At 37.0% G+C, this 18267-nt stretch overlaps 1 protein-coding gene across 2 annotated transcripts in view; it reads left to right on the top strand.

The window, feature by feature from the left end:
- Positions 1 to 18267, top strand: part of LOC116101777 (vomeronasal type-2 receptor 116-like) — a 36435-nt gene that overhangs the window by 9755 nt on the left and 8413 nt on the right. The window contains exons 2-5 of one of the 2 annotated variants that reach the window (XM_031385605.1): positions 57 to 351; positions 688 to 1479; positions 2194 to 2409; positions 4655 to 4773. In XM_031385605.1, the coding sequence (XP_031241465.1) occupies positions 57 to 351; positions 688 to 1479; positions 2194 to 2409; positions 4655 to 4773 (1422 nt within the window). Of the gene's footprint in view, positions 1 to 56; positions 352 to 687; positions 1480 to 2193; positions 2410 to 4654; positions 4779 to 18267 lie in introns of both variants that reach the window. The other variant, XM_031385604.1, reaches the window with a different exon arrangement.

Raw genomic sequence — 18267 nt, 5'->3', positions numbered from 1 at the left:
AGATATGTGTGGTATATTTGATCTTCCTCTTATGTGATTTTATGCCATTTACACAGGTATAACTTTAAGAACTACCAGTATATTCTTGCTCTGCTATTTGCCATTGAGGAGATCAATGGGAACCCCAACCTTTTACCCAACATATCTCTTGGATATGATTTCTACAATATCAGATTTACTGAGAAGTACACTCTAGATAATGCTTTTATTTGGCTCACAGCTCTTGTGCAGAGAAAGTTTTTACCTAATTACAATTGTAAAAAGAGAAATTTCACTGCTGCACTCACAGGAACATCATGGAAAACATCTGCCCAAATCGGGAAATTGCTTCAACTCTTTAAATTTCCACAGGTGAGAAAATTTGGATTGTGGGAACTGAGAATTAGTTCTCTTTGTTCATATTGTAGATGCTGTTAATCTGAAAGAGTGATTGATCAATTATCCAAACATCAAAGCAATACCCAGACACATGGTGTTCAATCCAGATTGCTCTTGGTTATAAGAGAAAGGTTGGTGTAGTCTATAAAGCCAAGTAAGTCCTTGAAGCTTACAAGTCTAACAAATATTTCTATAAAAGGTAGTAACTGGAATGTCCCTTTAAAATGTTCTCCTGTTATCATCTATTGCTTCATGAATGAAATTTTGTTTGATGTTAATATTCTTCTGCTTCTTTCCAATTTCCTTCAGATCACTTTTGGACCTTATGATCCTCTTTTGAGTGACCGTGGACAGTATTCTTCTCTCTACCAGATGGCCCCCAGGGATACCTCTCTTTCACTTGCCATTGTTTCTTTGATGGTTCATTTTAGGTGGTCATGGGTTGGTCTCATCCTCCCAGATGACCACAAAGGAAATAAAATTCTATCAGACTTTAGGGAGGAGATGGAGAGAAAAGGAATCTGCATAGCTTTTGTAAAAATGATTCCAGAAACATGGACTTTATATTTTGCCAAATTCTGGGAAAATATGGATGAGACAAATATAATAATTATTTATGGTGATACTGATTCTCTAGAAGGTCTAATGAGAAATATTGGGCAAAGATTATTGACATGGAATGTCTGGGTCATGAACATTGAACATCATGTTATTGACAGAGCTGATTATTTCATATTAGACTCATTCCATGGAAGCCTAATTTTTAAGCACAGTTATAGAGAGAATTTTGAGTTTACCAAATTCATTCAAACAGTTAATCCTAATAAATACCCAGAAGACATTTATCTTCCTAAATTATGGTATTACTTCTTCAAGTGCTCATATTCTGACATTAATTGTCATACTTTGGACAACTGTCAAACAAATGCTTCTTTGGATGTATTACCTAGTCACATATTTGATGTGGCCATGAATGAAGAGAGCACAAGTATTTACAATGGTGTTTATGCTGTGGCTCACAGCCTCCATGAGATGAGACTTCAGAAACTTCAAATGCAACCATATGAAAATGGCAAAGGGATGGCATTCTTTCCGTGGCAGGTAATAACATTTCTACTGTATTGTACTGTCATCACTCTGAAGTATGAGACTCCCAAGAACACTAACTTACTACTATAAAATTCAGTTATTTTGTCCACAATCACAGAATTATGTGTGTTTTTAATCTTATGTAGAAGTCAACATAGTTTCAAGTGTAGGATGTTGTTAAATGGTCTGCAAGATAGCAGGAGCAAATATGCTTAGTCTAACTCAAGTTCTTGTTATCAATATGTAGCTGTATAGCGTTCATATGGTAATAGTGAAAATTAATAAACTCATTGATTTATATATTTGTTGCAAGAGAAATTAAAACAGTGACACTTAAGTGAAACAATAATGGCTGGTTTTTATAGAAATGATGCTTTCTAATTAATTTCTAGACATCAGCACCCTTATTTTAGACACTGCTGCTCTGAGTATGTTCTAAAAGCAACTGAGTCTTGCTAGGTTTCAAAAACATTGATCTTTTCATAGATCAGTAGTCCTTGATTGCTTACTTCAGCTTGGTTCTATGTTTTCGCTTGAAGATCAATAATAATTCAGAAGCATAATGGTATTCTGAACACTCAGGTTTACACTTAGTCATCATTAGCTGAATCTTCATTAATGTTGATATTCACATCAGAAATTAAGAACAACAAGACACATTCCAAAACCTCCATTTTGTTCTGCCCCTTGGGCGCAATGTATTATAAAATTATGTTTCTCTTTCAGCTGAACACTTTCCTGAAGGACATTGAAGTGAGAGACAAAAGGAGTTTGGATTGGAGACAGACAATAGATGCAGAATATGACATTCTTAACCTTTGGAATTTACCAAAAGGTCTTGGATTAAAAGTGAAAGTAGGATCCTTTTCTGCAAATGCTCCCCAGGGTCAACAGTTGTCTTTATCTGAACAGATGATACAATGGCCAGAAATATTTTCAGAGGTGAGTTAGGTATTATCTAAATGCTTTGTGCTTATATTACTAACACAATTATACTTTCTGATATGACGATGCTTGACTCAAGTTCCATTGTACTTTTGGTATCAGTATAAAATATCATAAAGTAATTCTAGTATACTGGCTTTGATTTTCCTTGATTCAGATCAATGGAAATATATAGTGTTGTATAAGTCTCCCATTACTAACTCATATGAGGATTAAGTTTCATCCATTTGTTATAAATTAGGGATTGGTCATGTGGTAAGAGGAAATTTTAATCTCCAAATGACTCATGTTTTAATGTATTGGAAAAATACCTCATTTGGAATTAATATCATAAAACAATATCAAATTTATTTTTTATTATATGTTCAAAAACCATGACCAAAAAGTTACTTATATAACAAAGACTATATTTTATTTTATGGTTCTAGAAGTAGTAAAGTCTACCAAAGATAGAAGCATGACAACAAATGGTCATACCAAAATCAGGCATAGGAAATGGAAAGTAGATGTTTCTATCCATGTGTATTAACAGTAAATAAATTTAGAAACCTTGATTTGAGAAAATTTTATACTGTTTCAGTTAACAACCACTATGCCATAATTTCATCAGCAAGTCTGAATTCTGTACAATTTCAATAACTTCCCATATAATGTTATCAAATAGGAAGTAAGCACTCAAACGCTTTAACCTATATGGAATTTTTTAAAAAAATACCACTTAATAACTCCGTTAGCATTCTTTAATTTTCCTTTGATTCTCAATATGTCCTATCTCATCCAATATTTAAGAATAACTTGAAAGAAGTTACAGAACAATTTGTGGGTGCAGGGCATTATATTTGAAAATGCATGATTTTCAAATGTGTATTAACTGATGATATAATATCCTGTGAATGCAGGAAGCAATGAATACTGCAGCTGTCTTCTATCTTCTCTGCAATTGTGACACTTGTACAATAAATAGTGACATTTAAAATTTAACTAAACCTTTTCACCTTAGCTAAATTTATCTATGTATTTCTTCCTAGAAATATATATTTATTTGCCTCCATGATATTTAGAAATCCTCTCAAATTAACAGTCAATATCCACAATAATGGTAGAAGTTGAGATGCTCAACCCAGGTGTCAGAAAGGACAAAGATTTGTTAGACTAGATGGATCCTCTGGACTCTTCTATCATGTTCCTAATCACGAATGTTTCACAAACTTGTCCTTAACTCATTAAGATTGCAAATATTTTAATACTATGATCATTCTTAGAAGAAATTTTAAACACATTTGCCTTCCCCTGGGCATATTCTTTTATTCCTTTTTAAAAAATTTTTATTGGTTATTGTTTATTTACATTTCAAATGTTATCCCCCTTCCCAGTTTTTCATCTGTAAACTCCCACTCACATCCCCCATCCCTGGCTTCTATGAGTGTGCTCTCCTCACCACCACCCCACTACCCACTCCTGCCTCATCGCCCTAACTAGCATTCCCCTATGCTAGTGACCAAGGTCCTCTCCTCCCATTTATGCCATCTATAGACATCCTCTGCTACATAGGATATTCGAGTTATGGATCCCTCTATGTGTATTCTTTGTTTTGTGGTTTAGTCCATGGGGGATCTAGGGGCTCTGGTTCATTGAAACCCCTTCAGCTCCTTCAGTCCTTAAGTCCTCCATTGGGATCCCTGTACTCAGTCAGATGGTTGGCTTCCTCATCTGTATTGTTAAGGAACTGGTGGAGCCTCTCAGGAGACAGCACTACCTGGCTCCTGACAGTAAGCTCTTCTTGGCATAAGCAAAAATGTCTGCATTTGATGGATCATCAGGAGGCACAGCCATTGAATGACCTTTTCTTCAGTGCCTGCTGCATTATTTGTCCCTGTATTTTCTTAAGATAGGAATAGTTCTGGGTTAATATTTTTGAGATGGGTTAGTGTCCTCATCCCTTAACCAGGGGCCTTGCCTAGCCTATGGATATGGGCTCTACAGGTTCTCTCTCCCCTGTGTGGGGTATATCAGCTAATATCATCCGCTATTGATCCTGGGAGTCTCTTACTTTCCTGGCACCTGGGACTTTCTGGTGGCTCCCCCCAGGTCCCCATTGCTTATTGCTACAAATAATCTTTTAAATAACTGTAGGTGTTAATAACAGTACTTTGCCCTTCAGTGTAGGACCTTTAAAAACTCTGTTTTTGTGATTTTTCACAAAACTCTAAGCACAAGATAACGTTGTTTTCATTCTTCTCAGATCCCTCAGTCTATGTGCAGTGAGAGTTGTGGGCCTGGATTCAGGAAAATGACCCTGGAGGGCAAGGCCATCTGCTGCTACAAGTGCACTCCTTGTGCCGACAATGAGATTTCTAATGAGTCCAGTAAATGAAGATTTTATGGAAAACTTCCTATCTCTCTACTGGACTTCACAATATGCTAGCACATAAAAGAGACTGAGTAGAAGTCAGATATAATTTTTTCAATTTTTTAAAAGGAATTTAAATGTCATATTCATCACCATCCCTTTGAAATAGTTCAGCACAGCCATTACAAATCATTCTTGATTTATAACTTTAATCCAGTATTAATATTGGTTATTGGAAGATACAATATATTCCCCTGGACTTTTAAATGTTTTTCATTTCACAGGGCCATTGAACATGTATTAATAAAGTATCAAAGATAGTTTTTCAAAATGTATTTCAATGATTTTTAAGAACCATATGAGGCTCACATCTGTTGCATCTTCATAGGAATTTTTAACAGCTCATTTCTCATTTTTACTTTTTTGATAATTTCATACGTGTTTTTATCATATTCACCACTCACACTTATCCCAGATTTAATTCCCCTTCCCTAACTCCCAAAATTTGTAATTGAACTATCTAATACAGTTAATGATACTCATGTATACTAACGTGTGCATGTCACTTAAAGGTTGTTAAGCAACCAGGTGATGCACACTGAAAAGAAAATGATTATTCTCCAAGTAGCTGTCAATTGCTAATACATCATTTTCTGGAGAGGAGGGGGTGTGTCTTCATGACTACCTCAAATATCTATGTTGAAAAATTTGTTTGGGTTAATCTAACATGCATCCAACACATTTTCTCATGTGTTATGAATTTATGGGAACAATTATCCCTGTTCAGAAAACAGTATTATTTTGTAGTCTTCTGTACACTGTATCTTCTGGTCTTTCTTGGATTAGAGATTTACAGAACTATTTATTTTAATACTGGAACAATTTGGAAAGACTAGGGGTTGTGGCCTTTTAAGGGGAAGATGTACAGTTAGGACTGGCTTTAGGTTTTAAAAGTCATGTGACATGTGGTCTTTTTCTTTTTATTCTCGTGCTGTCTTCAAATCAGGATTTAAGCATTTAACTTTTATTCCAGTGTGATCTATCCCTGGGTGATTCTATGCTTCCTGCTATTATGGAAATGAATAAATACTTTAAATCTATAAGCACATACCACATTTCCTTAATTAATTAATTAATTTACAATCCCGCCGTAGTCCGCACACTGTAGCCACCTTCCCATAGCTCCTTATTCCATTTCTTCACCCCTATCTTGGCCTTTCCAGTTCTTAAAATTCTTAAACTCTCTGGGTTGTTTCCTAAGTGTTGTGTGCTTTTTGATTACTATTAACTTATTAGTGAGTACATATGTATGTCCTTTTGGGTGTGGGTTACCTCACTCAGGATGATATTTTATAGTTTCATTGGTTTCCTCTCAAAATTTATGATGCCCTTGATTTTTTTTAAAGGAAGTACATGACTAGTTTTTTATTTTTTTAAATTTTTAAAAATTTTTTTTTAATTAGATGTTTTCTTTATTTATAATATCTCCTTTCCCAGGTTCCCCTCCAAAAGAAAAAAGAAAAACAAAATAAAATAAGAAAAATAATAAAAAAAAAAACCCCAAAACTAAAACAATCCCCTGTTCCCTTCTCCCTCCCCCTGCTCACCATCCCACCCTCTCCCACTTCCTGGTCCTGGCATTCCCCTACACTGGGGCATAGAACCTTCACAGGGCCAAGGTCCTCTCCTCCCATTGATGACTGACTTGGCCATCCTCTGCTATACACATGCTGCTGGAGCCATAAGTTCCTCATGTGTTCTTTTTGGTTGGAGTTTAGTCCCTGGAGCTCTGAGGGTACTAGTTAGTTCATATTGCTGTTCATGTTAAGGGGCTGCAAACCCTTCAGCTCCTTGGATCCGTTCTCTAGCTCCTTCATTGTGGAGCCTGTACTCAGTCCAATGGCTGATGTCCTTGATCTTAATAACTGAGTAATATTCCATTGTGTAAATAAATGTGCCACATATTCTGTATCCATTCTTCTGTTAGAGGATATTTAGGTTGCTTCCAGCTTTTGACTCTTACAAATGAGGCCACTATAAACGTAATTGAGCATGTGTCCCTGTGATATATTGGGACATTATTTGGGTATATGCCCAAGGGTAGTATAGCTGGGTCTTCAAGTAGGTCTATTTCCAATTTTTTGTGGATCTGCCAGAGATATTTCGAAAGTGGTTGTTCCAGTTTGCATTCCTAAAAACAAATAGTGGAGTGTTCCACTTTCTCCACATCTTTGCCAGCATATTCTCTCACATGAGTTTTTGATCTCAGCCATTCTAATTGGTATATGGTGGAATAGTAGGTTCTTCTTGATTTGCATTTCACTGATCAATATGGACTTAAGTTCTTAAGTGCTTTTTAGCCTTTGATATACCTCTGTTGTGAATTCTGTTGAGTTCCTTGATCCACTTGGACTTGAGTTTTCTGCAATGTGATGAATATGGATCTATTTTTATATTTCTAAATGCAGCATGTCAATTGGACCAGCATCATTCATTGAATATGCTTCCTTTTTTGCTTTTTGTTTTGCTTTGTTTTGTTTTAATTTAATTAATCAAGCTTTATTTTCTGTCATATAGGGGTGCCTTCCTAAAGTGGGGTTTAAAGGAATGATATTGAACATGTAGGATGTGGGTTTATATAGCTCAAAGTCAACAGGACTAGTTGCTTTCCAAGTGTTGGAGGATACCCAGAGGAATTTTAGTTAAGTAGGAATTTGACAAAACACCTCAGAATTATTTGGCAGAACAAGCACATCTTATTTTATCAAGGTGGGTGTAGGTGAGGACTCAATCAAGTATTGACCAACTTGAAATCCAAGAAGTTTCAAGATACAATCAGGTCAAATCCTAAGACATAGACTCATAACTTTTATAAAAAAGAGAAACAAACTTATTTTGATCTTGTAACAAGAATGCTACTTACTGATCTATAAGACGGAATCAAGTTGGTCCATCATTCAGGCTGATACATTAGCTCATAGACACATTTCTAAGACTTCGCACTAGAATCTTTTGTTCTTGCATTGAGCTTGATAGGATAGTTTTATAAAATCCTGGATTTCACTTTCCAAGATTCACGCCTTTATTACGTGATGTTTCTGTAAGGTAGCTAGAAACAAATCAGCAGTATTGGAGGTCAATGAGGATGGACTCCTGCCTCATAACCTGCATCTTATAACACCAGGCAGGAGTGGGTGTGGCAAGATTCTGGTTACTAGTCAAAACATGGAATCTAAGTCATCTAGAGATCAGAGAATGTCCTACTAATTTTTGCTTCATCTTCACTTACATATGGACTGTTTGGCCACAGCATCTCCTTTGCTCTCTTACTTTTAGTACCACATACTATAGGTAATTGATACTGCTACACAGGGTCTTCTGTTTCTACCTTCATGTATTCTAACCTGAATTATATACCATTTTCAAATGCTAAAGGAGATGAGACTATAGTCTATATTCATGAAGTATTTTCTGGGTGCTTATGTTGCTGTTGCTATGTGATAAAGTAAATACATTTCCATTATTGAACTAAGAAATCCATACAAGACCTCAAATGCTGAGTTTTGTTTAAGCTATTTTTTTTTTTTTTTTTTTTTTTGGATAATGTACTGAATCCGGAACAGAATTTCAGAATCCCCTTGTACTACTAGCAGATGATGGACAGAATATATATGCTACTTTCCTTTTGGATACCAAAATAGCCTGAACTGATCAGTTCTGGGAGAAAATTCCTGCTGAACATATTAGAGGAGCAATTATTTGCACACAAAATCTAACACCTCAAAAGTTTTAAATCAGCTATGGCAAATTTAGAAAGAAGTAATGGATGCTACATATGATTCTCTGGAAACTTATATGCCTCAAGGTCCACTGTCCAAGGTATCAGAATCAAGTAAGGTCTGTCCAGGCTATGGTCTATCAAGGAGCATAGCTTCCATCAATCAATATAATTCCAGACTCGGAAAAGTCATGCTCTACTCAATTCCCAAATTCTCAAGTAAGAGGAACCCACTTTCACAATTTATTTGTGATTTTGATAACGCTCAAGTAAAAGGAATCTTTTGTCCATAAGCTGCTGGGTGTAGGCCTAGCAGACTCTGGAACAGTGCTGGCAGTCTGTAGGCAAGAGACCTACCCGGGGATCTGGATGCCTAGACACTCACTTGGCCTCTGGTAAAGGGGGAGGCTTCCCTGCGAATTGTGGGAAGGGATAAGGTGAGGAGGGGAGAGGGACTTTGGGAGTAGACTGGGCAGGCACTGAGCTTTACCAGATGTCATGCTGGTTTCCATAACCCCAGTTAATCCCACTGCCTAAAGACTGTCAGCAGTCCCCCACATCCTACCCAGCTTACACCAACAGTAGCCCCCTCCTTGTCACCATATCCCAGCTCAGAACCCAGGAAGAAGCCCACTGCTTCACCAGAGGCCATGCTGCCACCCAGAATCCCAAGGAAGACAACAGCCCACAGACCACCCGCAGTCCCTCAGTGCCTGCCTCGCCTACTTTCAACTGTCACCCCAGACTTGCCAGACAGCTCTGGTAGAGGTCCTCTGCTTCACCAGAGGTCAGGCAGGATCTCAAACTCCCAGGTAGGCTGGTTGCCTGTGGAGTGCTACTGATTTGTTTGAGTTAATTTTGTGCCCAGCCACTTTGCTTAAGTTGTTTATCAGCTTTAGGAGTTCTCTGGTGGAATTTTTGGAGTCACTTATGTATAAGATCAGATCATCTGCAAATAGTGATATTTTGACGTTTCCTTTGACCTTCTTTTGTTGTCTCATTGCCCCAGCTAGAACTTCAAGTACTATGTTGAAAAGATAGGGAGAGAAGGGACAGCCTTGTCTAGCCTCTGATTTTAGTGGGATTGCTTCAAGGTTCTCTCCATTCAGTTTGATGTTGGCTTCTGGTTTGCTGCCTATTGCTTTTACTATGTTTAGGTGTGGGCCTTGAATGCCTGAACTTTCCAAGTCAGGGATACTGAGTTGTGTCAAATGCTTTTTCTGCTCCTAATGAAATAATCTTTTTTTTTTCGTTGAGTTTGTTTATGTAATGTATTACATTGATGGATTTCTGTATATTGAACCATCCCTGAATCCTTAGGATGAAGACTACTTGATCTGGGAGTATGATCCTTTTGATGTGTTCTTGGATTAGGTTAGCAAGAATTTTATTGAGTATTTTTGCATCAATGTTCATAAGGGAGATTGGTCTGAAGTTCTCTTTCTTCATTTGGTCTTTGTTTGGTTTATGTATAAGCTTAATTGTGGCTTAAAAACTGGGTATAGAAAAGAATAGAAATACCCCCTCTTTCTATTTTGTAGAATAGTTTGAAGACTATTGGTATTAGGTCTTCCTTAAAGGTCTGATAGAACTCTGCACTGAACACATCTGGTCCTGGGCTTTTTTTTTCTTTTTTTTCTTTTTTTTTTTGGTTGAGAGATTATTAGTGACTGCTTCTATTTCTTTAGGAGTTATGGGACTGTTTAGATGGTTTATCTGATCCTGTTTTAAATTTGATACCTTGTATGTGTCTAGAAAATTATAAATTTCATCCATATTTTCCAATTTAGTTGAGTATAAACTTTTGTAGTAGAATCTGATGATTTTTTTGAATTTCCATGGTTTTCATTGTTATGTATCTTTTTAAAATAAAAGATAAATACTTTATTGGGGCTGGCTTACCAGTTCTCAGGTTCAGTCCATTATCATCAATGCTGGCAGCTTCCAGGCAGGCATGGCTCAGGAGGAGCTGAGAGTACTACATCTTCACCTGAAAGCCACCAAGAGTAGACTGTTCCACACTGGACAAAGCCTCAAAGTCCACCCTAATAATGGGGGCTGGAGAGAGGGCTTAGCAGTTACATGACCAACTGCTGCTCTTCCAGAAGTCCTGAGTTCAATTCCCAGCAACCACATGGTGGCTCACAACCATCTGTAATGGGATCTGATGCCCTCTTCTGGTGTGTCTGAAGAGATCAATGATGTCTCTCTTCATTTCTGATTTTATTAATTTGGATACTCTCTCTGTGCCGTCTGGTTAGTCTGTTTAAAGGTTTATCTATCATGTTGATTTTCTTAAAGAACCATATTCTGGTTTTGTTGATTCTTTGTACAGTTATTTTTGTTTCTATTTGGTTGATTTCAGCCTTGAGTTTGATTATTTGCTGCTGGCTACTCCTCTTGGGTGCATTTGCTTCTTTTTGTTCTAGAGTTTTCAGGTGTGCTGTCAAGCTGCTAGTGTCAGCTCTCTCCAGTTTCTTTTTGGAGGCACTTAGAGCTATGAGTTTTCCTCTTACCACTGCTTTCATTGTGTCCCATAAGTTTTGGTATGAAGTATCTTCATTTTCATTAAATTATAAAAAGTCTTTAATTTCTTTATTTCTTCCTTGACCAAGTTATCATTGAGAAGAGCTTTGTTCACTTTTATTGTGTAAGTGTGTTTTCCATTCTTTTGTTGGAATTTAAGAGCACCCTTATTCCTTGGTGGTCTGATAGGGTGCATGGGATTATTTGAATCTTCTTGTATCTGTTGAGGCTTTTTTTGTGGGCAATTATATAGTCAGTTTTGGAGAAGTTACCACAAGGTGCTTATAAGAAAGTATATTATTTTGCTTCAGGATGAAATGTTCTCTAAATATCTGTTAGATCCATTTGATTCATAACTTCTGTGAGTTTCACTTGTCTTTGTTAATTTGTGTTTCCATGATCTGTCCATTGCTGAGAATGGGGTATTAAAGTCTCCCACTACCATTGTGTGTGGTGTAATGTGTGCTTTGAGTTTTAGTAAAATTTCTTTTATAGATGTGGGTGCCCTTGCATTTGGAGCACAGATGGTCAGAGTTCATCTTGGTAGATTTTTTTCTTTGACCAGTATGAAGTGTTCTTCCTTATCCTTTTTGATAACTTTGTTTAAAATTTGATTTTTATTTGAAATTAGAATGGCTACTCCAGCTTGTTTCTTGGGACCATTTGCTTGGAGAATTGTATTCCAACCTATTTTTCTGAGGTATAATCTGTCTTTGTCACTGAGGTGCATTTCCTATATGCCTCAACATGTTGGGCCCTGTTCGTGTATCCAGTCTGTTATTCTATGTTTTTGTTTTTTAATTAAATCAGGGAATTGAGTCTGTTGGTGTTAAGAGATATTAACGAAAAGTTATTGTTACTTCCTGTTATTTTGAGGTGGCATTATGTTTGTTTGCCTATCATCTTTTGGATTTGTTGAAAGATTATGTTCTTGCTTTTCTACTCTAGAGTTTCCCTCCTTGTGTTGGTTATTTCTAAATATTATTCTTTGTAGGGCTGAATTTGTGGAAAGGTATTGTGTAAATTTTGTTTTTTCATGGAATATCTTGTTTTTTCCATCTATGGTAACTGAGAGTTTTGCTGGGTATTGTAGCCTGCGCTGGCAATTTTGTTCTCTTAGGGTCTGTTCGAGATCTGTCAAGGATCTTCCAGCTTTCATAGTCTCTGGTGAGAAGTTTGTTATAATTCTGATAGGTCTGCCTTTATATGTTACTTGACCTTTTTCCCTTACTGCTTTTAATACTCTTTATTTAATGAATTTGGTGTTTTGATTATTATGGAATGGGAGGAATTTCTTTTCTGGTCCAGTCGATTTGGAATTCTGTAGGCTTCTTTTATGTTCATGGTCATCTCTTTCTTTAAGTTAGGGAAGTTTTCTTCCACAATTTTGTTGAAGATATTTACTGGACATTTTAGTTGGAAATCTTTGCTCTCTTTTATAGCTATTATCCTTAGATTTGGTCTTCTTATTATGTCCTTAATTTTTTGGATGTTTTGGATTAGAGCTTTTTGCAATTTGCATTTTCTTTGAGTGTTGTGTCAATATTTTCTAAGATATCTTCTGCCCCTGAGATTCTCTCTTTGATCTCTTGTATGCTATTGCAGAGGCTTGCATCTATGGCTCCTGATCTCTTTCCTAGGTTTTCTAACTCCAGGGTTGTCTCCCTTTGTGATTTTTTTTTATTATTTTTTTCCATTTTTAGATCTTGATGGTTTTGTTCATTTCTTTCCACTGTTTGATTGTATTTTCCTCTAATTTCCTTAAGGGATTTTTGTGTTTCCTTTTTAAGGCTTCTATCTATTTACCTGTGTTTTCCTGTATTTCTCTAAGGGAGTTATTTATGTCCTTTTTTAATTAGATTTTTTCTTTATTTACATGTCATACAATATCTCCTTTCCCAGGTTCCCCACCAAAAATAAAAATAAAATAAAATAAAACAAAAACAAAAACACACCCTTGTTCTCACCCCCCTCCCCCTGCTCACCACTCCACCCTCTACTGCTTACTGGCCCTGGAATTCCCCTACACTGGGGTATAGAACCTTCACAGGGCCAAGGGCCTGTCCTCCCATTGATGACCTATTTGGCCATCCTCTGCTACACACATACACACACACACACACACACACACACACACACACACACACACACACACATATATATATATACTGCTGAAGCCATTAGTCCCAACATGTGTCTTCTTTGGTTGCTGGTTTAGTCCCTGAGAGCTCTGAGGGTACAATCACAAAAGAACACACATGGTATTCATTTTCTGATAAGTAGATATTAGCCCAGAAGATTAGAATACATGAAGTACAATCCACAAACCACAAGAAACTCAAGAAAAAGGAAGACCAAAGTATGGATACTTCTAACCTTCTTAAAAGGGGGAACAAAATACCCATGGAAAAAGTTGCAGAGACAAACTATGGAGCAGAGACTGAAGGAAGGACAATCCAGATACTGCTCCAACTGGGAATCCTTCCCATATTCAATCATCAAATCCAGACACTTTTGTGGATGCAGGTAAGTGCTGGCTGACAGAAGCCTGATATAGATATCTCCTGAGAGGCCCTGACAGTACCTGACTAATGCAAAAGTAGAGGGCCACAGCCATTCATTGGACTGAGTACAGGGTCCCCAATGATGGAACTAGAGAAAGGACCCAAGGAGCTGAAGGGCTTGCAGCCACTTAGGATGAACAACAATTCATGTCCTTCTTAAAGTCCTCTATCATCATCATGAGAAGTGACTTTATATCTGAATATTGCTTCTCTCGTGTGATGGTGTATCCAGGACTTACTAAGGTGGGAGAATTGGGTTCCGATGATGCCAAGTAACCTTGGGTTCTATTGCTTCTGTTCTTATGCTTGCCTCCCACCATCTGATTATCTCTAGTGCTACCTGTCCTTGATATATCTGACTAGAGCCTGTCCTTCCTGTTATTTGGTTGTGTCAGAACTCTTCAGAGTTCAGCTGTCGCTCTGATCCTGTGATTCTGGGATTCTGTAATCCTGAGATTCTGGGTGTGTCAGAGTTCCTGGGTGTTAAGCTGCATCTGTGATTCTGAGATCCTAGTGTGACCAAACTCTGGGGGCTGTGAGACTGGCAACAACATTTACACCCAAGGTAGACTGGTGCAGACCGCAAGGAACCTAAGCCACTTGGCAGGCAGTGTTCCTGCATCCCTAGATCCTGCTGGTCCCAGTAACTCCTGGTGGTGTTGGAATAGATGTTGTGTTCTACTCACTGCTGATCCTAAGATCCTGGGCATGCTAGAGGGCCTGGGAGTCTAGCCTCCTCTGGGGACAGTGTGATTGGCCACTGAGTTCTTGCCCAAGGTAGACCAGTGCAGAGCAGAAGGAACATGGTTTCTTTTTTTTTTCATTTTATGTTTTTGGCTTCTTTGTCAAATATAAAGATAAATATAAAGATTTGATTTGTTTGAGTTCATCTATTATCCACCTACTTTGCTTAAGTTGTTTATTAGGTGTATAAGGACTCTAATATATATGTATGTCCATGTGTGTGTGTGTGTGTGTGTGTGTGTGTGTGTGTGTGTGTGTGTGTGTGTGGGCTTATTTCTGGTTCTTCACTTCTATTCCATAGATTGACCTACCTATATATGTAATAATACAATGTGGTTTTTGCTCTGTACTTAAGCTTAAGGTCAGGTATTGTAATTCCTCCAGAAGTTCTTTTCCTGTTAAGAATTGTTCTTGCTATCCTGGGCTTTTTGTTTTCTATATGAAATTGAGAATTGATCTTTCAATACTTGTGAAGAACTGTGTTGGAATCTTGATGGGGATTGCATTGAATCTGGTGATTGCTTTTGGTAGGATGGCCATATTTACTATTTTAATCCTACCAATCTATGAGCATGGGAATTCCCTCAATTTTATGAGGTTTTCTTCAATTGCTTTCATGAAAGACTTGAAGATACTTTCATATAGATCGTTCACTTATTTGGTAAGAGCTATACAAAGATATTTTATAGTATTTCTGCTATTGTGAAGGGTGTTGATTTTCTAATTTTTTGCTCATCCTGTTTACCCTTTGTGTAGAGGAAGGGTACTGATTTGTTTGAGTTCATCTATTATCTAGCTACTTTGCTTAAGTTGTTTATTAGGTGTAGAAGGACTCTAATAGATTTTTTGAGATCACTTATGTAATCTAAAGTATCATCCACAAATAATGACACCTTGACTATTTCTTTTCAAAAATGTGTCCCCTTGACCTATTATTGTTTTGTTGTATCTAGAACTTTGAATACTATATTGAATATATATTGAGAGTGGGCATCCTTGTCTTTTCCCTTAATTTAGTAGGATTGCTTCCAGTATCTCTCTACTTAATTTGAGGGTGGCTAATGGTTTGCTGTATATTGCTTTTATTATGTTAAAGTAAGGGCCATAAATTGCTGATCTCTTAAATACTCTTAATGTGAAATGGTGTTGTATACTGTCAAATGATTTTTCAGCTTCTAAAGAGATAATTCTTTGAATTTTCATTGAGTTTGTTTATATAATGGATTAAATTAATGGAATTTTTGTATATTAGACATCTCTGCATCCCTAAAATCTTATAAGAGAATTCCTATAGCTGATATAATCAGTCAAGAATGTGGCTGGATACCAAATTATCTCAAAGAAATCAGTACCCTTCTATACATAAGCAATAAGAAGTCTGAAAAGTAAGTTAGAGAAACAATATTGTCCATAATAAACACAAATTACATCAACTTCATGTAACCAAGTAAGTGAAAAATGTGTATGACACAAATTTCAGGTCTCTGAAGAGAGAAACTGAGGAAGGTATCAAAAGATGAGAGCATCCCCCTTGCTGTAGAGCAGTAGAGGTAACATAGTACAATTGGCCATCTGACTAAAGCAGTGTCCAGGTTCAATTTAATCACCATCAAAATTCCAACACAATTCTTCACAAATTTTGAAACAACAATTATCAACTTCATATGGAGGGTTCTGATTCTTACGAAGTATCCACACTATATTCTTTTAATACAAACTTTAAGTAATAATAAATTTTAATCTCAAAATTTCACTCAAGTGAAATCCTTACATACACACACTCACACACACACACATGAATATATAAGTGAATTTTTAAATATATCTTCTTTATGCATAGAGTCATTTACACACTAAGAACAAATCTGGCCAGTGTCTCTTGATTAATTATATTATACAACAGAATGCAGCTCAAAGTAATGCTAAACACTGTGAATTTGAAAAAAATTGCTGATAGAGAGTTGAACAGTAACTTAATACTATCTTTTATACATTAATACATAAATTCAATGTTATTAATAAAATAAAATTGTCACTATGGTTATCAAGTATATTTTAAGAAATATAGAAATATTATATAATCCACTGTCTTGGTGTTTTACTGCTGTGAACAAACACCATTACAAAGCAACACATATAAGCAGGAGATTTAATTGGGGCTAGCTTACCTGTTTAGAGGTCCAATCAATTATCGTCAAGGTAGGAGCATGGCATCATCCAGTCAGGCATGATGCAACAGAGCTGGGAATTCTACATCTTCATCTGAAGGCTGCTAGTAAAAGATGGTTTCTTGCTACATAAGACAGGGTCTTAAAGCCCATCCCCACAATGACACATTTCCTTCAAAAAGTCATACCCTCAAATACTTCTAAGCCCTGAACCAAGAGTATTCAAACTAGGACTTTCCATTCCCTGGGCCCCATAGATGTGTTTAAACACTTGAGTCTATGGAGGCAATAGCTTGGCATAGCATCATAAAAATGTAAATTTTATCCAACATTTAAATCCATACATTTAATAATCCATATATTTAATAACAGTTTCGACAATGTTCAAACTCTTCCATGTAACACCCAAAACAAGGCATGAACCAGTTAGGCAAAGTCCAAACTCTGGATCTCCATGTCTGATGTAAAGGAGGTCTTCAGATCTCCACCACATTTTCATCTTTGTTGATTGCAACATACTTCTTTCTCCTGGACTGGTTCCAATCCCTGTCAGCAGGTTTCCTCAGAAGGTATCTCATGACTCTGGAAACTTGGGTATTTTGGGGTTTCCAAAGTAAGTTCAACATTGTTGCTTATTCTTCCAATACCTACACGTGAATTTCTGGCTCCTCCAAAGGGCTTGCATTATTTCTCCATCTCTGCCCTTGGTAGAATTCTAGGGTCTGGTTGAATCCACTCTACTTTTGGTAGTAGTTTAGTGATCATTCCATGCTATTGACCTCTCCAGTACACTGGGATCTTGCACTGTAGCTAGACTTTACCAGTGGCTTCTCATAGGTTCTCTTCACGGTGTTAAGCCTCAACTTCCTTGCATGACTCCTCTAGTCTTCTGCCATCAACTTCAACTGAGGCTTTACCTTCACTAATGCCATTTCCCTGCTTCTCACATTTACAATTCTCAGCTACTCTCCATGACCCCTTCATACTTTCAAATCCAGTAACTTCTGGGTGACTCTAACACCAAGTCAAGCTGAAGGCTGAGGTACAATCTTGGCTCTCTCTGGAACACAGATTTTTCAGATAATACTTACCAGTTGATTTCAGCACAGTGATGGTGATCTATCCTTAATTATTGCTAATTTCTTAGCTCCAACTAACCACCACCTGGTAATCTCCTTCTCTTACTGAGTTATAAGCCAGAGCCACATGGCCAATGCTCCAGCATTTGGCTGCTTACTGGGGCTGGAATATGGCTGCCCCTTATTCTATTACCAGCTTTTATTTTACAATTCTCTAACTGCATAAGATTTGTTGTCCTTGGACATGTTCTGTATATTGACCTTGAACTCAAAGGTCTGTACGGCTCAGTCTCCAGAATGCTGATTTATAATTCATGTTATATCAAACCTGGATTTAAGCTATTCTCTACTTGGAATTCACTCTGTCACAGGCTGGCCTTAAACTGAGAGTTTGTATGTCTTTGTCTCCTGGGATTAAAGGAGTGTACCACCATGCCTTGGCCCATGCTTCTAATGGCCATTATTTTCCATGATCCAGGTCAAAAGCCTATGTATTCCAGCCTCAAGATCTGGATCACAAGTTTTCCCTCTATTTCTAAATTGCAGATCATTTCATATTAAAACTCCAATGTATTTTCTTTTCTTTTCTTTTTTTTTTATTTTAGATATTTTCTTTATTTACATGTAAATTTCTCCTTTCCCAGTT

Source organism: Mastomys coucha, unplaced genomic scaffold (genome assembly GCF_008632895.1).
Source record: "Mastomys coucha isolate ucsf_1 unplaced genomic scaffold, UCSF_Mcou_1 pScaffold21, whole genome shotgun sequence".
Lineage (NCBI taxonomy): Eukaryota > Metazoa > Chordata > Mammalia > Rodentia > Muridae > Mastomys > Mastomys coucha.
Note: the sequence above shows the minus strand (reverse complement) of the source record. Positions and strands in the feature narration are given on the sequence as shown.